General features: G+C 34.7%; 1 protein-coding gene across 1 annotated transcript; it reads right to left on the minus strand.

The window, feature by feature from the left end:
• Positions 1 to 288: 288 nt before the first annotated feature.
• On the minus strand, positions 289 to 861 carry LOC135209386 (uncharacterized). The gene has a single exon (XM_064242081.1). The coding sequence runs from the start codon at positions 859 to 861 to the stop codon at positions 289 to 291; it is 573 nt and encodes a 190-aa protein (XP_064098151.1).
• Between the last annotated feature and the right edge of the window lie 24,324 nt (positions 862 to 25,185).

Below are 25,185 nucleotides of genomic sequence, written 5' to 3' on the forward strand. Positions count from 1 at the left end.
TGTTTTGTGTGGTGGTCAAGCCAGCCATCACAACTCATACTGCCAGGGACCACCACACGGATCTGTTATGTTATTTCTCAGCTTGACAGAAATTTGCCATACTTTCCACCCCGTTTTTCCTCGTGAAATAGTTACCTCTGGTTTTTACACCAAATCGCCGCAGTTTGCTCATAGTAAGAAAAATAGTAGAATAAAGGAAAGAGAAAATAATTAACTTAAACTGACTAAGCACATTTCACCATGAATTGGCAAATCAGAAAAAAATGCAACTGCGCAATATTATATTCGTTACCACAACCAACTCTCTTCAGTGTTGATATGAGTTAATTTTGACCGACCTGTTTTTTCATCTAAGACTATAAATCCGTTTCCAGTCTTTTCCTCAACGACTCTAAAAGGACCTTCAAATTTCGGACCCAATTTGTAATTTAGCTCATTTCTCACATTGATTTTTAGAAATACCTTTTCTCCAACTTTGATTTTAACATCAGATGTTCTACTATTACTTCTTTCTACCATTTCTCGGGTCGTGGCCATGAGATTACGGTTGAGACAAGTGTGCCTCTCCTTCACTGTGGAAATTAATGCTTCGATTGTATCTTCTCTATGATGAGGTATAGTTAGCAGATCAAATGTGCCTCGTGCTTGGCAACCAAACAAAGCTTCAAATGGAGACGTTTTAATGGAATCACAAACCATAGTGTTAATATTATATCTAACAACATCAATATATCTATCCCAGTTTTTATCATTACCACCTACAGTCTTCCTGAGAGCTTCGAGCACTTTCCTGTTTGCTCTTTCACATAATCCATTAGCTTCAGGTCTGTATTGAATAATTGTTACTTTCTGTATCCCCATGACTTCTGGCAAGCATTCCAAAGTTTTGTTTACAAATTCTCTGCCATTGTTGGTCAATAAAACCTCGGGTGAGCCATATCTGCAAATGATACCATTGAAAAATGCTATAGCTACATCTTCAGCTGTTTTATGCTTAAGTGGAAAAATTTCTACTATCCTCGTAAGTTCATCTATTATCACTAACAGGTACTTAGTCGCATATCTAGATTCACAAACATTTCCTAGGATATCCATATGTATTCTCTGAAAAGGTCTACTTGGTATCGGATATGACCTAATTTGCAGAAAGTTATCCTTGCTGGTTTGCAAGCATTGCATACTGTACAGTTTTTCACAAGATTTTCCACATCTTTAACCATACTTTTCCAAATATATTTAGCAAGCACCTCATAAGTTTTTTTCTATCCCCAAGTGTGGACTACCGAACCTGCAATGTACTATATCCCAAACCACTGGAATTAGGACCTTTGGAATTACGATTTGTGTTGTCTCCTTTACTTTCACTAGTCCTTAATTTATATTTAATTTTCCTGACCAACAGATTACCTTCTAATTCTAACCCCGAAGGTAACTTATAACATAAAAACTACTAAGGGCATCTGCTACTACATTTAATTTGCCTTCTATATATTTGAGCTTTGCATTGAAGTCCCTGATAGTTAAAAGCCATCAAGCTCTTTTAGGTGACAAATCGGGCTTATTAAAAAGATCCAATAATGGCTTGTGGTCTGTAAGGACTTCTTTATTCCCCATCAGTAGCATTTTAAAGTGAATTAAACTTTAAACTATTGCAAAGGCTTCTTTATCTATGGTAGCCATTAATCTTTCATTGCTGCCCTTTGTCCTAAACTTCCTGCTATAAAATGCTATGGGATTGAATTTCCCATCAAATTTTGCATAAGGCAAGCACCTATACCCTCCTGACTGGCATCAGTCACTAATGTAAATGGTTTGCTGATATCTGGACATTTCAGAACGGGGATTCATTAACGCGTCCATAAGTTTCTGAAAACTATCATTCTGGGGTCTTCCCCATTGAAATTGAACGTCTTCCCGCAATATATCTGTTAGGGGAGCTGCTATGTTAGAAAACCCTTTCACAAATCTACGGAAGAACCCCGCCATGGCCAGGAATAACTAATTTCTCTCTTTGATTTCTGGGTGCGAAAATCCGCTATTGCTTTGACTTTATCGTCGTTTACTCTAACCCATTCCAGGTGTTGCACGATCGAGTCTGTTGCAATTAATATGTCATCCATGTATACAAAAACATTTTTACCCGATAACCCGTGCAAAACTGTGTTCACCAACCTGGTAAAGGTCATCGGACTGCCCGATAAACCGAACAGCATCCGCGTAAATTCATAAGTGTCCCTTGGCCACTGAAAAGGCCGTATATTCCTTACTATTCTCACTAAGAGGAACCTGCAGAAAACCCTGCGCTAAATCAATTAAGCTATAAATATTGTCCCCCGATTTCTAATTACCCCTAGGATGACCCGTCCTCTTAAGTGTGACTGGATGAACTAAGTTTTCATGTTATATGGCAGTCGGCCCCCCCCATTTCTGCTGATGAGCCTATCCTTTCTTCAAAGGACTTGTCCATGGAATCCCTCCAAAACTCCAGTATGGCTACTTTAGAGCCATACATACCAAACACACTATCTCAAAAGAGAAGAACGTTTAAAAGAATAACTATGGAAGATATTTTTTCTCCAGTGTGGTCTCTGTATATCGCACTCAAAATAGCGAAAAAGTAACCCCTCTAAGTGACTTGGTTATATACCGCTCACCGAAGAAAATTCTTGGCTGTGACAATCCCAGGTTCTCAATCGGAAAAAAACAAAATCGTCGTAAAAGCTAAATCTGAAGAAGAAGAAGAAAAAAAAAACTACTTGAAACTACAAAACCTGGACTTCACCATGTTAATGCTTCTGACGAGGCCCATTATAACACTAGAATTGGAATCATGTTGCTGGATAAACTTATAATTGAAAATGACACCAATGAATCTGTGTGAAACATTAAAAGAATTCCTGGAAGATCAAAAGCATAATGTTAAATCAGTTATTGTTTATGAGAGAAAAATGCTAAAACTGGTAGATGTCTGAAAATAGCTGAAATTATTTTTTGACAGCAAACAATTCCAACATATATGAAAATAGGAAACAAAAGAATTGCAGTCAAAGAAGAACATCCAAAGCCTATGCAATGTTAGATTTGCTTGAAATTTGAACATACAGCAAAACGATGCAAGTCTTTGGGCTCGCCTAGATGCTTTAAATGTGGCTCCTTGGAGCATAGTAGTGATGAATGCACCAACCCTAAAAAATGCTTTTAACTGTAAAGGTTTGCACCATGCTTATGTAAGGGAATGTGTATATTTCAGATATTTCCAAGAAGCCCTTACCAGATCAAGAAAATTTGGTATAACAGTTAAGGAGTCTAAGGAAGACATGAAAGAAGAAGGAATGCAGCTTCCCCGCAAAACATTAGCAGATACACTCAAACACCAAAGCAAACTGATATCCAATGATGTCTCACAAGCTACCCAATCTTCTAACACCAGAAATCAAATAACTGTAAAAAAATCAGATAAAAACAATACCATGGAGATAAGTAACAAGTTCAAAGTACTGTCCAACCTTGCAGTAGATGATCATCTTGATGAACCGGGAGAGGACGTCTCTGATAATTTGCACCTTAACAAATGCCAAAAGAAAGAAGAAAATATATCTTCAAAGATAATCCATGACAAAAACAAACCAATAAATACTGAAGAAGTTGAGGAAATACTAAGTGAACTAGATGGACCTACAGAGATAGGAGAAAGACCTAGAAAACACCGTGAAACATCCTCACCTAAGAACGAGAACAACCTTCATAGTCCAAATAGTAAATGTCTGAAAACTTCCAGTGCAGAAGAAACCATTGTTTATACCACCAATAGCAAAGACCCTTCAGAAAATTATTCATCCGAAATGATTTCACAGAAATCTAAGGAACCTACAAGAAAACCAAACATAAAACAATATAAGTCAATAGTACGAGACTATCCTATGCTACCAGATTATAGTTAAGGTGCTAGAAGCAAAATTCCTTTGTACAGCAACAAAAATATCAAAAGTTCCAATTCAAAAACTAAGTGGACACAGAAAATAAGTAAAATTCACTTCTAAAATTAATGACACTCCCTCATTCAAATTGCAATGGAACATTCGAAGCATTAACAAAAACAAGTTAGTTACTTAAATTAATTGAGTATAGCCCAATTTGTATCTGCCTCAGTGAAACACTTTTACCTATTTCCTCCAGTTTTACAAATAAATTTTACACGTTATCAACCTCGCTCTGCTAATCAGCCAGGTAATATGATTCTCATTAGAAAAAATGTACCTTTCACAATATCTGATCTTTCATCTGAAATAAATGCCTTAGCAGTTCAGATTCAACTACATGAAATTATAACGATTTGCTCTGCATATCTAAGTTCAAATAAAAATATAGATATAGAAAAATTGAATGACTTAGTCAAGAAACTTTCCCAACTAATGTTACTTATAGGAGATTTCAACGCAAAACATTTATCATGGCATGATGTAAAATCAAACTCCAGGGGTAACATCATACTTGATTTTATTATAGATATTCAACTCTATATATTAAATGAAGACAAACCAACACTTATGATGATTTGTGTGGTAGTGATAATTTTCTTGTTTTAATTAGTATTCTAAATTTCACTGGAGAGATATCAATTAATAAATTTAATGTTAATAAAGCCAATTGGGAAGATTTTAGTGAATGCACGAAGAATGTTCCATTATGGGATAATAATTTGGACATAGAAACTATTCTGGTTATGTTTTTAGTTCTGGTAATTGATGCTACAGAGTCATCTATACCATTTGTAGCCCAAGTAAAGATTAAATGTCCAGTTCCTTGGTGGAATGAGAAGTGTAAAAAAGCAAAGAAGGCCCGTATTAAACCCCAAAGAAAATTTAAGAAGTCGAGAAACTATTCAGATTACATAATTATAAAAAGTCATGTGCTGTAGCAAAACGAATATTTAATAAAGCACAAAGAAAATCTTGGTGGAACTACGTAAAATCGGTGTGCAACGAACGATGCCCTTAAGTAAGATCTGGAAAAAAGTGCATAAAATACTAGGAAAGCACATTCAATCCCAGTTTTGAAAATCAATAGCAAACTGATATATGATCCTAAAGAGGTAGCAACTTGCCTAGCAGGACATTTAAGTAATATTTCCAAAGGTTCGATAATAAAATCTTTTCGCACCATTAAAGAAAAAGAAGAAAAAATTCCAATTAATTTTGAGTCTGATCAATATTATTCATACAATGATTGCTTTACCATGGATGAACTTTTATCGGCATTGTCAACATGCTCCAATACAGCCCCTGGTGAAGATATGATAACTTTTGAAATGTTGAAACACCTTCACCCAAACAGTTTACAATATCTATTAAAGCTATATAACAAAATATGGTTTGAAATATATTTCCCACAAGATTGGCGGAAAGCACTGGACCTTCCATTCTTGAAGCCAGGCAAAGATTCTTATGACACAGACAGCTACAGACTTGTAGCATTAACAAGCTGTTTATGTAAATTGTTTGAGAAAATGATTAACAGCAGATTAATATGGTTTCTTGAAAAGACAGGATACTTCTCCGTTTCACAATATGGATATAGGAAACTAAGATCTACCTTTGATCCTTTAACTTAACTTGACATCGATATTGGGAAAGCATTTGCTTCAAAATACTATGCCACAGCCATCTTTGATATGGAAAAGGCCCATGACAAGACATGGAACCATCAGATTTTAAAAGAAATGCATTATTCTGAACCGGGAGGAATTTTACCCTTAAACATAGTACAATTTTTAAAGGAAAGAACTTTAAAGATAAATGGTGTTTTATCTAAGGAGTATCCACAACATGAAGGAGTTCCACAAGGTAGTGTTTTGAGCACCATCCTTTTTATCATGGCTATTAATGACATTACCAAACTGCTACCAACTGGTGTACAGAGTTCATTATATGTAGATGATTTTGCCATTTGGAATATCCACTCTGATATCTATACGGGACAAATCATACTACAAAAATCTCTTGATCTTATCTTATCCTATCGTGGACTACTGCACACGGATTCACTATATCGGCAAGCAAAACTATAGCCATTACTTTTACAAATAAAAAAAATGTACTGAAAATGAAATTGCTACTGTATGATAAACCAATAATTTTGTTACTTGTACCAAATTTCTTGGGTTGCATTTTGACCAACGAATGACTTGGAAATTTCACATTAATTACCTACGTGAAAGCTGTTGGAAAGTACTTCATTACTGAAGAAATGTCACATACCAAGTGGGGCTCGGATAGACGTACATTACTCTATTTACACAAGACTTTGATACAGAGTAAAATTGATTATTGGTCGCATCTATATGCCTCTGGATCTGCCAGTGCATTGGAAAAATGAGATCCTCTTCACAATGCAGGTTTGAGATATGCTGCGGGTGCATTTAAATCTACACCTGTTATTTCTCTATAGTGAAACGGGTTTGTGTTCACTTGATCAAAGAAGGGTCGAATATAGTTAAAACTTCTATTCACGGACATTAAGATACCAATCAAAATTGAGTAGAATTATAAAAAATACCACCATTCCAAAAAGAACTGGACACGTTCATTTTACCCATTTGTTATACGACTGAAAATATACATAAAGAATTATAATGTGCCACTATTAAAATTCCTGAACCATTTGCCCCATGTATGCCACGAGTTATTCGATTTAAAAAAAGATGAAATTCCAAGTTATGCTGTCAAACAAATTTTTGGAACACCAAGAAATTCATGCAAATACTATCTCCATTTATACAGATGGCTCAAAAACTGATACTGCTGTGGGGTTCGCAGTTATTACAGACGAAAAATACTATCATGGAAGAATGCCTATTTAAAGCTTCATATATTCCGCTGAATTGGCAGGAATTTCATTGGCTCTGTTTAAAATCCCTAAAACTCCCAGCAAGCATTACACTATATAGTGATTCAAAAAGTGCTATTCAAGCAATAGATTCTTGTACTCATCATCACCCTGCTATTAAAGCAATACAAGAAAATATTCATTTTTTAAGCATTCGAAATATCAAGATATCCTTGTGCTGCACACCCGGCCATATTGGAATTGAAGGCAATGAAATTGCTGATAAAAATTCAAAGGAAGCAGCATTAAATGATTGAAATAAAATGTACAAAACATATTATTAGGATTAAAAATTACTTTTAAATTTATTTTAGATAAACTCTGGGGAGACCAAGGGTTAGCACTTGAAAATAACAAACCTATAGGGAGACTTCTCCCCTTTCTATACACCACTGAACCAGTTCGGGTTTAAAGCTAACCACTCAACCGACACCTGCATCTATTAGAGCTAACTCTGTTCTGCTTGTCTACCATCTCTGTTACAAGTTATGAAGGAACAGACAGTAGTTCGAACATATGAACATACATACAATGACATAGTTTCATACGAACACACAATCAAATGAGACACGCTACAGATCACGTAGGCGGTAGTTGTCTCAAGCAGGGAGCTTGGACTAATGTTTATAAACAATTGAATGACTACAGGTGACGACATGTTATCTTAGCCTACTTTTATTGTATACGTCATCTTTAGCGTCTCTAGTCTGATCACATTCCTGCAAGCAATCTGGTTGACCTCTTTAGTTTTATTCTTTTATATATATGGACTAACATTCCATATTTTTATTATGTAAACACTTACATTAGCTCGGTCAGCTACCAAAACCAACTACTGAATATTACTCAAACTTGACTTGCATTTGACTTATAGGAGTGTGATACAGACACTATGTGAATATATATATATATAAGTAAATAAAAATTCATGGTGTACATGAATTGATTCAAGTAATAAAATAGAAAACAATGATATTGGTAAATAATAGTGATCACATGATATATATAATGATACAGTTTTTCACTTCATCTCATTAAGATACATATGCTACAGAAAATACTAATGTACTCTGATAATTGCATAGAATGAAGATTAACATGATAAAAATCATATTTTAACTGATAAAAAATATCATATATGAATTGATAAAATTATTAATGTTTATGCTGATTGATTCGTTGATTTCTGATTCATTAATCAATATACTAACTCATATATAACTGCAGATATTGGTAAGATGAAAGGTAACAGATTGATTATAGGCTACCTGATTTGTTTATACATATGTATATGGATTCATATAATTATGATTAATATATGTGCACTTTAAATAGATTCCTATTGCGTACACGCAAAGATATATTTAGATTCTGTTATTTATGATCATTTATATAAGAGATTCCTATTGCGTACACGCAAAGATATATTTCGACTCTGTTATTTATGATCATTTATATATATAGGATACACGACCGAGGTTATACTACTTCACATTTAACTAGCTTTCGAACAACTTTTCGTCCATTACACACGTCGGTGACCCTGGTAGTTGTGACGCCAGATAACTCACAATCACACAATCGTCCATTACACAGTTCCAGACAACCACCTTTAGCCAATTGAAACGGCCTTTTTCAATGGTTAAAACAAGGGGAAAATTTGCCTGGGCGGGTCCAACGTTCCATTTTGCGCTCATACTTATTCTCTGCATCCTAAGCTACACGATTACGTTCGCGATGAATAAAAAAAACATCCCCAGCACGAGTCCTTCGCCAGCAAAGTAGAGTTGAATATCCTTCGGGTCGTAATTGTCGGAAGTATGTCCCATTCGTAGTCGATTCCGACAGCCGCCGGAGCGTTCCGCATTAAAACGAGATTAACGACGAGATACGGTGTCGGTCGAAGAAGTCCATGAAATTCCTTTCACATTGTAGGCGGTTGTTACTTGACTGTAGTCGTCCGCTGCGACGAACGATTTTTTCGAAGTTGCGATGTGAAATTCTCGTACTGCAGGATACTGTAACCAGGTTCCATTAATCAGCCTGCAAGTGAAATTATACTTGTCACGAGGGCAAAGTAAATTCAAACGACATCCAAATACAGGGGAGGGAAGAGAGCCATTTAGACCAGACTTAACCCACATGAATTCACTGATATTTTGGAATTCAAAAGAGTCCGCTGTACAAACTTTTTTATCCATGGCATTAACAATGAGTGAACCTATCCAGGTCTATGATGACTAAAAATATCCATAATTATAACAAATAAACAGATATCAATACAAATCCCAAAGAAAATTCGATATTACTGGTAGTAAATTACTAGACAAAGAAGTGGAAAACGGAGCTATTTGTAAGATTGCCAGGCAACATAAGAGTCAAAGAGAATATTAATCATGATTCTATGTGCCCTAACAAAAGTTTCATATTCAATTTTCTCGTGCGCATCCTCTGAGGTTAACTTTTAAAACATTATTAATAGGTAGGAGATGCAACGAAAAAAACCCACGATGTAACTAATTTCTAAATAAACTTTGGGTTTTTCAAGAAAATGTGACATTTTCCCATGAATGTTTTACTTGAATTGTAATAGGCTAATGTTGCAAGTAAATAATCATATATACATATCTTGATACTTCTAAATGTCTATGAGGTTCAGAAAAAAAAATTAATTCATTTTGTTGTTATAGAAATTCTATTTGCTTATTTTGTTCATTAATTTTAAAATGATTGCAAGTCCTTAACTAATTGCATTACACACACGGATAAGAATATGTTATGTGGCCTGTCATGTGACCTATGAACCACATGTGAAGTTCATGAACTAAGCATTCCTTTCTCCAGTCAATCTGCTTTGCAATCGCGAGATGAAGCCTGTGTAAGCAGATTATTGAGGTTAAAAGGAACAAATGCTGATACGGCAATGATGACGTCGTCACTTGGCAGGAGATTGCTCTCAGCCAGCTAAGAGTTACGTTACTTGCTGTAAGAGATACGACTTTAGTATTTTCAAATGATATTTTAGTGTTTTAATTCTCCACCCGCATGAGAAGAATGTCTGAAAAAAAAACAGTACCAAAATTGAACAATATATTAGTTTCATGTTGGAAAACTGCATGATTATGGTAAATTAAATATTCCTTATTGAAACTAATGAAAAAGGTTTCCATACAAATTCTATATATATTATTAGCCCTGTATAAGATTCATATAGGATTGATTCCATAGATAACATTTTCACTTCTAGACTTCCTGATTTTAAAATCTCTTTTATTTTATTTTATTTTATTTATTTATTTATTATTAGTTTATTTATTTATTTATTTAATTTTTTTTTTTCATTGACTACGAATATAAATCACCGGGACAGACAATATGTCAGTAGGTTTGATATGTGGTTTGAACTTTTAGCTTATTTGTCATTACTAAAGCGTTAAGTTAGAGTTCAAATCTTTACGCATATATATTTGGATATTTAATGGTTACGTTTTGCTTATTTATTTTATCGTGATTCCTTTTTTATTATAATTTGTAACCCTTCCGACTTCTTACGGAGTGTATTATATTGACTCCACTTGTATCCATATTTATTTTATTTTATTTTATTTTTTTTTATATTTATTTATTTATATATATTTGATAAATTAATGGTTGGCTTGAATATGTGGAAAAGTGTTCTAGCGGCGTACCGTATAAGGCTACTTGCGGCATTAATTCTATAGATACAAGATATAAATGATAAAGGTATTTAAAACCGCGAGAACCGCTATAATCCAGTTCGGATCCAACATCACGAGTTGTAACTCGTAAGACATTGACACTTCCTATTTAATTATCAGTTATTCTACCAAACCGATTGACTCTGGGTGATAAAATATATTATTGGTTTTCTTAATGGAAAGGAATTCACACAACGTGTTAAGGAGATTATTATTGATTTACACCACCCGAGTCAGATTATCATGTGTTGAATTCCATGTTTACTGATTTAGCACTCATAAATATTCCTAACGCACTCAATTGCGGTGTTTGTTTTTAGTGCTATTAATTCTATATAACGTGTCAAGGAACTATTGACACTAAGAAGTGTTTATTCCCTCTGTCAGACTCGTAATTCTGTTAATAATTCTACGTATATTCTTTCAAGGATTGATTTGGCACAGGATAGGCTCCTAAACTGACAGGTGTCTTAGTGTATCCCCTGTTTTCATGACACGTGTTACAATTAGTTATGTGCTTTTTATATCTGTAAGCATTGTAGGCCAGTAAAACAGTGATTTGGCTTTCTGTGACATAGTAGGGAAACCTGGATGACGGAATGCAACCAGTTTATGACGATTGGTATGAAAGAGATTATTATTACTACCTGGTCGTTAGTCATCTGCTGTGTTCTTCGGGTTTTCCTCGTCACGGACCTACATATAATACTACATTTGATTACATTATTCTGATACACATACCTTAAGTATACTTTTGCTTTAGGGTTTCTGCTCGAAGTGTGTATTGTTTTTGCTTAGCCGCTGACCCTGTTTCGTTCGAAGTGTTTATTGTTTTTGCTTAGCTGCTGCTGACCCTGTTTTCGTTCGAAGTGTTTATTATTTTGCTTATTGCTGCTGACTCTTGCTTTGTTCAGTTTGTAACAGTTCTGCGCTCCGACCCAGGTATTCAATGCTCGCGATCTCTTGGTTTAAGGAATTTTCTTGTTTAGATACGGTTTTAACAATAGGCACGGATATTTCTATATTGTTTAGTCTAATTAATGGTTCTTTGCAGTATGGTGCGGGATTTGCGGGATAATGCGTCAGCTATGATAATTGCTTTCCCAGGTAGATATCTTATCTTGGCTCCAAAGACCTGAATGATCATTTGTCACCGAGTTCCTTTTGGACTGTGATTAAAGCCTTTGAAAAACTCGGTAAAGGACTCATGTTCAGTAAGGACTTTATCAGGATAGCCATAGATTATGAACTTAAAATGTACTAGTGTTAAAGATACCTAGCCCTTCCTTGCCTATTATTGCATATTTACTTTCAAAGGGCTTTAATTTACGTGAATAAAAAGCTATAGGGAAGAACTGTTTATCATATTACTGAAGTAGTATCCCTCTTACCCCTTGGTCTGAGGCGTCTGTTGCAATAAAAAAAATTCCTTATTTAAATCAGGGATTTTTAAGTTAGGTAAGCTGCATTATTCCGCTTTTAAGATATCGAACGCCTGTTGATGCTTTTCAGACCATAATAAATCTACGCTCTTCTTCGTAAGATCTGTTAAAGGAGCTGTCATGATTGAAGAGTTACATATTTACATACGATTGTAATACCCACTACAGCGCCAAAGTGCTGTATCCCCCCTTTACGTTAATAGGTACCGGAAAGTTATGAATAGCCGACACCTTACCATGGACTACTTTTAAGACCTTGACCAGACACATAAAACCTAGATAAACATGTTCGGTTTAAAAAAACTCTCATTTAGATATGTTACTCTGAGATTATTTGTCTTTGTCTCTGTAGCACTAGCTCTACTTTATGTGAATGTACTTCTAAGGTATTAGAAAATATTACAAGATCATCCATATAGGCATGTAGGTTATCCCCTAAAAGTCTCCAAACACTATATTATAATTGGGGTGCAACGTAAGCCGGAGGCATACGTAAAAATTGATAATGTCCCCTGAGTGTGCTGAAAACGGTATATGAGGTACAATCACTTTGGTAATGGTATCAGGTAAAAGCCTTTAAGTAAGTCCAAGTAGGTGAAAAAAAAATAATTCTAACCTAACAGAGATAAGATGTCGTCGGTACATCGCACTGTAACAGAGATGGTAGACAAGCAGAACAGAGTTAGCTCTAATATTGGTGGCCAGCGTACCAGAAGAACTCTACAACGTCCTACGAAGAAAAACCAGAATAATAAATCATGTATCATAAGAAGTCAACGACGACGGAAGCAGCAGATTCTTCAAGCAACATAGTATCATCGTTAGTGAGCGACTTCAGAAAACAATAAGAACTCTTCAATGACGACGAAAGCAACAGATTCTTCAAGCAACTTAGTATCATTGTTTAGTGAATAACTTCAAGAAACAAAACCGACGTGTCTTTTTCCTACGACAACGCAAGCTTCATCTCTCATTAGAATCATTCAAGAAAACATCGTTAGTGAGCGTTTCCGGCACTGCAAGAAACAAACCGAACGCTTCTGCAGCATCGGATCTTTCAAGGGCTCGAATCATCCCAACAACGCGCACGGGGGAAACTCAAGCCAAAAAACCAGGTCATCCGCTAAATAGAGAAGGAGGACCAAGGCCGTGTGTCGTTATCGGAACACCGTGACTTCCCACAAAAGCAAGCTAAGTACAATTTTTTATTCATTTGGAGTAACTTTGAGTGTTTCCTTTGCAGGTCGAATTTCGTTATTCCTGTGGCTGAAGTTACGAGACATTCTTAATCTTACTTTTTTACAGAAATTATCTACATCATTGAGATTTCGCTACTGCGAGTTTTTTTATCTTTGAGTGTCTGTTTCCAGAAGTTCTACTGAAATATCGTAATCATATACTATGTTAATTTTATCATTTTGGGTGATTATTAATCCCTTACGTAACAAATCATATTAAACAGTGAATATGCGTTTACGCAGTGGACGTCTGTATTTATACAGATGCATGGATAGGGTCGTTAAGCACCGTAGTGATTAGAAAACACACAAAAAACAAGTGGAACACCCGTACAAATCTATATAAATTAGAGGTAACACTATTTCGGGTCATGACAATAAATGCTCCTTTGCAAGTCCCGATCGCAGTTTTAGCCTTGAGTTTTTTGAGTTATATAAAATATCGAACCTCAATGACTCAACTCAACTTTAAAAATATGGCTGGATTGCAAGGAATAACATGTCTGTAAAAAACTTTCATCAGGCTAAATGCGCTGACCAGGATCCCTCACTATTTCAAATTTTAGCAAAGAATGAAGTACAAACAGTTAAGATTGAATGCAGTAGAGATAACTCGTCTTAATTAGTAATCGCTCAGTTCCTAATAGTTCGTCATTCATTGCTTTATACGTAACCAGCAACATAATGCTAAAAACACACAATACGTTGCCGATGGTAATAAAGAGAAGGATCCTAATTATTACAAAAAGAAATAGAAACAGTAGCCCGTTCAGAATCAAACCAGCAAACTCGGTGACTGTGTCACCTAGTCAAGCGGTCAAGGTCAGTTAAATCTGCCGAGTTTTCAAAGCAAAGCAAATTCCACACAATAAGCGACTCCAGCAGAGTGGGGAAAAGCGATGTTGGTTCATACCAATATCTTTTTGAATTAAAAAGGATTTTTCCTATGAAACACACGACCGTATAAGTAATCAGAGCAGGTTTTCGTTTAATTTTAATACATTAAGTTATAATAAATACTGGTGGATTAAGCCCGACTGTACGCGCCGTAAAAAATTAGAATATCTAGTTTTATTTCTTTAGTAGACGTAATATCCTGTATTTACGGACTCACCGTCTATTGTTCGAACTTCTCTAATGAGAAGTCCGGATAAGCGAGCGCTTACAGATACCTCTATAGTTATAAAAAACATTGATCTGTATCTAGTGTAATTGTAAGATTCATCTAGGGGTATACAAAATATTATCTTACATCCTGCAATAAAGGCGTGTTTATCAAAGGGAAATCCTATAAACCTTCAAACATATTAAAATCCGTTTGAACAAAAATGAGACAGTTAATCAAATAATAACTTATATAAAAGAACAAATCATTTGTCTCATAAATCGTAACATTGTTCAAATGACCCAACAGAATTCTCCCACAACCACAGTCGCACTTTGCACGCAAAATCTCGAGAAGCATGCACCCTCGAATGTCTTAGTGCGTGTAAAAAGACTTTGCTGGGAAATGAAATTTTAATCCTTCCCGACACTCTGAAATATAACGATTTCCGCGAACAAAGCCCTAAAAGTATACATATCGTGGATACAGAAGTTATAAATATCGCATTTTTTATTGTTGCTATTTTTTAATCCCACCGCTGCCACCAATATTAGAGCTAACTCTGTTCTGCTTGTCTACCATCTCTGTTACAAGTTATGAAGGAACAGACAGTAGTTCGAACATATGAACATACATACAATGACATAGTTTCATACGAACACACAATCAAATGAGACACGCTACAGATCACGTAGGCGGTAGTTGTCTCAAGCAGGGAGCTTGGACTAATGTTTATAAACAATTGAATGACTACAGGTGACGACATGTTATCTTAGCCTACTTTTATTGTATACGTCATCTTTAGCGTCTCTAGTCTGATCACATTCCTGCAAGCAATCTGGTTGACCTCTTTAGTTTTATTCTTTTATATATATGGACTAACATTCCATATTTTTATTATGTAAACACTTACACATCTACATACTGAAAGAATTGCTGAACTACTACCTATCATCAGCCTCTCCTGTTTTCCTTTGTTTTGTGGATGTGAGAAAAGCATTTTCTCAAATTTTACATTGCTGGTTCTCCACACAGCAATTCTGTGTCAAATGGGGTAACGTATTATCGTACACCTTCTGCTCCCTAAACGGGCTTCGGCAAGGGGACATTCTCTCTCCATACCTGTTTAATACGTACACAGATGCCTTGAATGTCAAATTGAACTCGCTCCCAATCGGATGCACTGTCAATGAAACATCTATAAACAACCTCTGTTTCGCCGATGATATGGTTCTGATTTCACCATCAATGCAAGGTCTCCAAAGACTCATCGATACTTGCCGCCAATATGCAGAGGAATTTGATCAAATTTACTACAAAACCAAGACCCAGTGCATGTCGCTGCTCCCGAGATCGCTTAAGCATATTGCAGAACCACAAATTTTCCTCGGAAACCATCGGCTGGAATTTATGCACGAATTTCCGTATTTGGGTCACATTATCACCGACGACCTAAAAGATACGGCAGACATTGAACAGAGGCGTCGTAAGCTATGTGCAACTGGGAACATGATTGCAAGGAGGTTTGCCTTCTGTCACCGAGACATGAAACTGTTGCTCTTCCGCTCGTACTGCTACAGTATCTATGGGTGCTCCCTCTGGACGAACTATACCTACCCGAGAGACCATGAGACGTGTCACTGTTGTGCACAATGACATTTTGAGACGCTCCCCGCTACCACTCCGCCACACAGATGTTCATAGAAAACCACCTGGACAATTTAAAAATCATTGTAAGGCGAACAATGTCCAGTCTGGTAACCCGAGTGAGAAACAGCAGCAACTCGCTCATACAAAGCATCCTAAGGAGTGAAGCAAGAAGATGAGCTAAATTGTGGGAAAGATGGGAAAATGATAACTTTTTCTCCTAAAGGACTTAATCTCTGTATTGGCAAGATGTCATCTGCAGATTCTGTCATTATTATTATTGCTGATATTTTACTTTTTCATTATTACTGTGAATACTATCAAATTAAAGTGTTTTTTTACATTCAATTTTCGTATTTAGCTCTCTGGACCTGACTACTGTAACCACCCAAGGTCTCTAGAGAAATTTAAGTTATATAATCTGTGCACTAACTGTACTCAAACAAACACAAACAAAGGAGGAATAAAAGAAGCAAGGGAGCCGTTTCAAAGGCATATACCACCTACTACTACTACTTCTACACTGTTATAACTTTCAGTGTATTTTTTTCTCACCAATACTACTACTGTTATTACCAGCATTATGATTACTATCTTTTATGCTACCTCAGCTATTTGGTGTAAAAGTGCCGATTATTCATTTTTTTTCTCTCATGATGTCTCATGTATCTAGATTGTGTATGTTACTGTCTGCATTTTGTATATTCCATGTATATGGCCCTGAGCTGAAATAAAGGATATTATTATTATTAATTATTATTATTATATTATTATTATTATTATTATTATTATTATTATTATTATTATTATTATTATTATTATTAATTCCTTTAAAGAATTCTCTCCAGAGGCAGAGAAACCATGAGGTCGCTCTGTGCAGGCTGCATAATGGGCACACAAGGTTAACCCATGGCTTTCTTATGTCTAATCAACCTCCTCCAGAATGTGATACCTGTCAAACCAGAATAACCGTGAAACACATTTTAACTGAATACCCTAAGTATTCACATATTGGACATAAATACTTTGGATCATCACCTAAAATGCAGGACATTCTAGGAGATGACGATTCAAATGTTTGCAAGATTTTTAAATTCTTAACAGATACAGATCTATTAAAACTTATATAAATAATTTCATTAGATACAGATCTATTAAAATATATATTAATAATTTTATTCATATAAATTTGTTTTAAATGTGTACAACAATGTTTTATCTATTTATTTATTTTTCAAAACTAAATGACTAAAAATATATTTATTTAATATGGTATTTTTAACAGATTTTATCTGCATTAAGCAGCCGATTGGACTTAGTCGTAAATGGCTACTTAAACAAATAATAATAATAATGTCCCAAAAGACAAAAGCTCTCTCTCGCTGGTTCCGCCCATCAGAACAGACGCACGCACGAACACTGCGTGCAAGAACTTTCCAAGTTGACTTTCAATCAGTAAATTCCTCTTGATGAAGAACATTTCTTTTGTCTCCTTGAGAGCCAGTGCTGACGTCTATCATTTCGAAGAATGTAATTGTCAACAGATACAATGTTCCCCCACACTCGCTTTCTGACCTTTTTCATAGCACTGCAATGAATACAGACTAAATATGCATTATGTGCCTTCATATGTAATACGTATATACTATATATATATATATATATATATATATATATAGATATAGTTATATATATATATATATATATATATATATAAGGTAATGCCACGAAGGAAAATGAAAACACGAGAACTAGCGAGATCTTTCAGTCTTAACGATCCTTTGCATAGGGCAAGACTGATCTGAACAGAGACAAACACAGTACATGTAGGTATAGTATACAAACAGACATTACAGGATTAACATAAGGTCCATTTCACTTTAAAGAAACGGTTAAATGCCCGTGGGCTAGATTAAAGATTTTAAAAGCAACCACCCACACGTGGTCACAGGTAATTTAGTTAGAAAACAATACAATTTGAAAACAGTCATTTACGACCGGACAGTACAGATTTAATAAAATCCCGAAGACTAAATTAAGGATTTAGGAGCGGTGCAGTCACACTTTGTATTAGTAACTTGAAATTTACATTTTGTATTAGTAACATGTAATTTACAAAAATGTAAAAAAAAAAAGGAATGAGAAACGAATAGAGGATGTGAATTTAGCGAGCATGAGAGAGAGAGAGAGAGAGAGAGAGAGAGAGAGAGAGAGAGAGAGAGAGAGAGAGAGAAATAATAACCAAAATCATGTGGGACTTATCAATTAGTAGTTATTCATTTATTTTAAGGTCCTTCATAAAAATTCTCCAAATATATGGGTCCAAATGTACAATCCCAGACTTAATATTTAGGTTGTTTTTTTATTAGTGATTTGTATAATTGCTGATTCCAGTAAATTTCTTGAAACAATGATTAGACCTAGCAATTATAGAGCTCTCGCCCCAATTAATACAATGAGATTTTTGCTTGGATAAATAGTGCATTTGAAGTCTGGGCTGTTCTAACTGAATACATATGCTGCTTAATACGTACACCTAAATTTTTACTTGACTGGCTGACGTAAAAAGACGGGCAATCCTTACAAGGAATTTTGTAAATGATGTGGTTCTTTGTTACGGGACTATTCTTAATTAGCATACCTTTAATGGTATTGTTATAAGAGAATATAATATTAACATTAAAAAATTTAAATATTGATTTTATGGTTTGAAATCCACGAAAGTAAGGCAAGCTAAGTACATTTTTAGAGATTTATTTTTCATTATTATCAACACTAAAACTTTTTGTGAGCTTTTTGATAACATAAATCAGTTATATGAGGTGGGCAGCAGAGATAATTTCCTATCTTTTTTATGTATTCTATTTCTTGGTCAAGATATTGTGGACTCGTAATACGCAAAGCATGTAAGAACAAGGAAGAAAAAAAATTATTAATATTAAGATGGTGGCCAGAAGAAAAATTTACATATGTTAAATTATTTGTTGGTTTCCTATAAATACTGAATTTACATTGGAAAGACTCTCTATGTATTAATACATCTAGGAGGGATGACATTGTTATTGTCAATTTCAATAGTGAATTTTATGGATGGCACTAAATTAATCAATTTAGACAATAAATCTTTTATATCGATACCATCAGGTAAAACTACTAAGATGTCATCTACATATCTGAACCATTTTAAGGGGACAAGTGTGTTATTTGAGAGGTGCCTTTCAAAAAATTCCATACGTTAGTTTGAAAGGAGAGGCGATAAGGGGTTACCCATGGCCATACGAAATATTTGTTGGTAATATTCTCCATGAAAAGTAAATCTGCAGTCACAAATACATAACTTAATCAATGAAATTATGTGACCAAAGGACATAGGTAACTCCTGCAATACGAGTTCATTACTTAGATATTCCAGTACAGAGTCAATAGGGACTTTTGTAAACAAAGAACATTCATCAAAACTGACAAAGATATCACTAGGGTTTAATACAATGTTATCTAGTTTTTCCACAAGATCAAGAGAATTCCGGATGTGTGAATTAGATACAGTTCCAAGTAATGGCGATAATAATTTAGTGATATATTTAGAATGTTTATAAGTTATTGATCCTCGCTATGCTAATAACTGTCTACATAGGGTTGTTTTCTTTATGAGTTTTAACAAGGCCATATAAATAAGGTAATGAGGGACACTTTACAGTTAATTTACACAACAATTGTTTTGGAAACAAAGAGGCGTATATGACCGGACAGTACAATTTTAGTAAAATCCCGAATGATAAATTAAGATTTAGGAGCGGTGCGGTCAGACACACTGGTCAAAGGCAATTTAATTCGAAAAAACAATGCACTTTGTATTAGTAACATGAAATTTAAAATTTTTTTCAAACAATGAGAGAGACACGAACATAAGATATTAATATAGCAAGTATAAGAGAGGAAAAAAAAAAAACTAAAAACATGTGGTACTAATTAATTTATATAATGAGCTTGGAGCGATAGCTCTGTAATTGATAGATCTAATGATTGTTTCAAGAAAATGACTGGAATCAGCAATTATACAAATCACTAATAAAAAAACCTAAATCTTAGTCTAGGATTGTACCATTTGGACTCATATATTGGTAAAATGTTAATGAAGGACCTTAGAATTAATGAATTAACTGCTAATTAATTAGTCCCACAAGTTTTTAGTCCCTCTCTCTCTCTCTCTCTTTCTCTCTCTCTCTCTCTCTCTCTTTCTCTCTCTCTCTCTCTCTCTCTCTCTCAATCTATTCGTTGAGATTTTACTAGTATTGTACTGTCCGGTCGTATATGCCTCTTTGTTTGCAAAATGTATTGTTTTCTGACGAAATTACCTGTGACCACGTGTGGGTGGCTGCTTTCAAAATCTTCAATCTAGCCTACAGGCGTTTTTTTCGTTCCTTTAAAGTGATTTTGACCTTTTGTTAATTTTTTGTTAATCCTATAATGTCCGTTTGTATATGCTTACCTGTACTGTGTTTTTCTTTGTTCTGACCAGCCTTGCCTTAAGTAAAGGGTCGCTAAGACCGAAAGATCTTGGTAGTTCTTGTGTGATTTATATATATATATATATATATTATATATATATATATATATATATATATATATATATATATATATATATATATATATATATATATATATATATATATATATATTATTCCTTTTATTATTGAGGGGGCAGAGATGTATATTACTAGTGATAGAAGTTCACTCTCGACGTGGTTCGGAAGTCTCGTAAAGCTGTTGGTATCGTTGCTAAATAACCACTGGTTCCATGCAACGTAAAAACACCATACAAACAAACATATATATGTATATATACATATATTATATATATATATATATATATATATATATAAATATATATATATATATATATATATATATATATATATACTATATATATATATGATAACAGAATCACGAAAGTTAGGAACGTGATAAATCCATAAATAAAGATAAATGCCACGAAGGAAAAATAAACGAAGGAGTCTGCGAGATCTTTCGGCTGAAAAGCCCTTTACTGAAGCAGCTACAGTAGCTGCTTCAGTAAAGGGCTTTTCAGCCGAAAGATCTCGCAGACTCCTTCGTTTATTTTTCCTTCGTGGTCATATTATCTTTATCTTTATTTATATATATATATATATATGTGTGTGTGTGTGTGTGTGTGTGTGTGTGTGTGTGTGTGTATTATGTATGTATATATAACCATTCCATTCCAAAAAAGTTACTCTTCCCACAGTGTCATTGTGTGAGCTGCCTTGAAGAAGTTGAACAACGAGGCGCTCTGCTGATCTGGCAACTACGGGTCGCTCGCTGGGAAACAGGCACCCTCAAATTACTCCCCAAAAACCGTTAACTTTTGGTGTGGGTACGTCTGACCTATGATTGGTCAGACCTCTTGGGAGAGAGAAAATCAACCAATGGCCTGCCTGAGAGGAAAATAGCATTCCACGCCTCTTGGCTGCCCTAGGAGAGTCGGTCTTGGGCACTTGAAGGGCATCGACGTGGCACCGTCCCTCGCTGTTTTGTTGTGGTAGCTGGTTACCGCTAATAGTTACTGAAATTATTAGTTTCCTTAAATACTTGGGCCCTTGTGTAAGTTTTAGATAATACAGATCATTGTTAAATTTACCCACTGAGTCTTATTTCAGCATGACCCTCAGTACTGCAGCCGGACGAGAGTAAGTAGACCCCTGAATGACCTTCTTGGCCCCAGTGCCTGGGGTTTAGCCCTAAATATCAAACATCCATCCGACAGGAGGGTCATATATATATATATAGATATATATTATATGGATAATTTATATGTATATTATATATACATGTATGTATATAATATATATATATATATATATATATATATATATATATATATATATATATATACATACACACACACACACACACACATATACATACATACATATATATATATATATATATATATATATATATATATATGTTATAAATAAATAAGAAGTATAAACTGAAGATCATTCAAACGTATCCACCAACAACATCCCATACAGAGGAAGAAATATAAATTTTTTATGAAGACCTGGAGATATATTTGAAAAAACATAAGACTCAATTTACATTTGTTTTGGGCGATTTCAACGCTTTAGTAGGTCAAAAGAAGAGAGGAGAATCAGCTGTATGTAAATTCGGAGTAGGCACAAGAAATGACAGGGGAGACATGCTTGTAGAATTTGCTGAAAGAAGCAATCTAAAAATCATGAACACTTTTTTTTTTAATATAAAAAGGAACATAGAAAATGGACATGGAGAAGCCTATACGGAGAAACGAAATAGATTTTATACTCATTGAAAAAGTTAATTTAGTTAAAGATGGAACAGTGTTAAACAAGTCAATGTCAAGCGACCATAGAATGGTAAGAAGTGAAAGTAAAATTTGTTTAGATCTAAGAAAAGAAAGAAAAAAAAAACTAATTTTAAGAAAGAAAATAAGCGCTCCTGTAATAAGAGAAAAATCTGACGTGTTTAGTTTAGTAATATAAAATAGGTTCTCCCAGCTACATGATGAAATGGAAGCAAGTAAAGAAGAAATTGATAGTAACTTAACAAAATTTGTATTGGAATCAGCACAAGAGGTAGGTGGAAAAGTTCCTACACAAGATAAAGGAAAACTATCAGAAAACAACAAAAACTTAATACAGAAACGATTGGAAATTAGGGTAAAATCCAAGAGAGACGAAATGGAACTAGCAGAACTATCCAGAACAATAAACAAACTAAAAACCCAAGACATTCGTAAACACAATCAGACCAATATTGAGGAAACACTAAAGAAGGGAAGAAACATCAGGTTAATGAAAAGATTTGGAACGGCACCAACAGATATTTGCTTTAAAGCAGAAAAATGGAAATAATGAACAAAAGAGTTGGAGTGATAAAAGTTGCTGAGGATTTCCATACAATGCTGTTCAATAGTGATATAAGAAATAACTTTGTCAATAGAAATCATGAAAAACCTGAGCCGGTACCAAAAGTAACAGTAAGAGAAGTAAAGAAAACATTAAAAGGCAGGAAAAGAAACAAAGCAGCAGAAGAAGATGGAATAACAAAATTTGATAACAGATGGAGGAGATTTCATAATAGTAAAACTCTCTGAACTCTACACAAAATGTTTGCAAGAATGCTCTACAGCTTACAAAAACTTTATCATTATATTAATTCACAAAAAGGGAGACACAAAAGACCTGAAATATTACCGCCCAATAAGTTTACTCTCAGTCATATATAAAATATTTACAAAGATCATATTAGGTCGAATAGAAAGACAGTTAGACTTTAATCAACCAAGAGAGCAGGCAGGTTTTAGAAGCGGGTATTCAACAATTGACCATATCCATATAGAGTATTACAAACCACTGTATGGCATTTGCAGACTTTGAGAAAGCTTTTGATGCTGTCAAAACTTCAGCAGTAATGAATGCCCTTGAAAAGCAAGGAATAGACGAATCTTATCTTAGAACACTTGAAGCTATTTATACGGGAAGTACAGCAATCCTAAAAGTACATAAAGACAGTGCGAAATTTCCGTTGCTGAATAACCATTGGTTCCAGGCAACGTAAAAACACCATACAAACAACAAAATAATGTTCAGTGAAAATGGAGAGACAACAAATAACGGTTATGGACGAACCGCCAGAGATTATTAATGAATATACGTATTTAGGACAGACAGTAAGTGTTTCCCCAGGACATGAGACCGAAATTAAAAGAAGGATAAGCATGGGATGAAGAGCTTGTGGTGAACAAAATTGGATTATGAAAAGTAAAATGCTATTTTCTCTAAAAAGAAAAGTATTTAATCAGATGGTCCAACCAGTATTAACTTATGCATCAGAAACCTGGAGCCTTACTAAGGCCTTAGAACATAAGCTAGTTACAACTCAAAGAGGTATGGAAAGAATAATGATCGGAATAACACTAAGAGGCTGAAAAAGAGCAACATGGATACGAGAAGAAACTCAAGTTGAGGACATTATAACAACAAGCAAGAAAAAGAAATGGATGTGGGCAGGACATATAATGAGAATGTCAGATAATAGATGGACAAAAAGAATAACAGAATGGGTCCCTAGAGATTGCAAACGAAGCAGGGGAAGGAAGAGAAGATGGATTGACGAGCTAAGAAAATTTGCAGGTATAGAATGGCATAGAAAGACCACAAACAGATGGAAGTGGAAGAACAAGTCTGAGGCCTTTGACTAGTAACGGCTGATAATAATATAATAATATATTAATATATACATATATATATATTATATATATATATATATATACATATATATACTTTCCCTATAAGTTTTCATATCACTAAATAAAATAAATGATTTTTTTTACCACTTTCCAGTCTCAAGCTTCATTATTTAAACAGAAAAGCGTTCATCGTTGTAAGTCAATTATATATTGTTGCTTTTTTACGCTCAGCAGAGTACATACCTATGTATAGCTACATACATGAAACGGTAGGTTGGAGATAAGTGGAGACTGATGAAAGTGAGGGCATAGGAAAGACTGAGGGGCGAGGTTTCATAGAGGCTCCTTGCAGCCTGTGGCGTTGCGGGGAAGAATCTGGTTATATTTGGAAAAAAAGGGTGACGTGAGAGGCAGATGAGTAGATTAACAAATACTTGTTTTTGTTGGGTCTTTGCACAACACTATTCTAGAGGCTCTCATTGCTGTCTGCCCACAGTAACCACACGGTAATTTGAAATCAAGTTCGTAGCTTGAAAATCCTGGAAAAAATAATTAATAGATACTTAATTTCAATTATCGTAGGACGAAGCTAAATTTTTTTTTTTTTTTTTTTGTTTTTTTTTTTTTTTTTTTTTTTTTTTTTTTTTTTTTTTTATGAGAACTCGGTTGTTCACCTTAGTGGGTTGAAACTACTTCACGCTATTTACGAACCAAAGAAATTCTTCATGAACCGGCATGACGAACAAAATGCCGGTGGGACATTGATCTAGGTCCCTTATGGGGGTGGGGGAGGATTTAGTGCCATCAGTGGACCTCATGGGGTGCTCTGTAGGCATTACTTAAGGTTCTTTGCAGTGTGCCTTCTTGAAGGCCCCTAGCTGCAACCGCTTTCGTT

This window comes from Macrobrachium nipponense, chromosome 37 (assembly GCF_015104395.2).
Source record: "Macrobrachium nipponense isolate FS-2020 chromosome 37, ASM1510439v2, whole genome shotgun sequence".
NCBI classification, from domain to species: domain Eukaryota; kingdom Metazoa; phylum Arthropoda; class Malacostraca; order Decapoda; family Palaemonidae; genus Macrobrachium; species Macrobrachium nipponense.

Bases quoted from the DNA above. Each gene is read 5' to 3' on its own strand.
- LOC135209386 (XM_064242081.1), bottom strand. From the start codon at position 861: ATGGGGATACAGAAAGTAACAATTATTCAATACAGACCTGAAGCTAAT.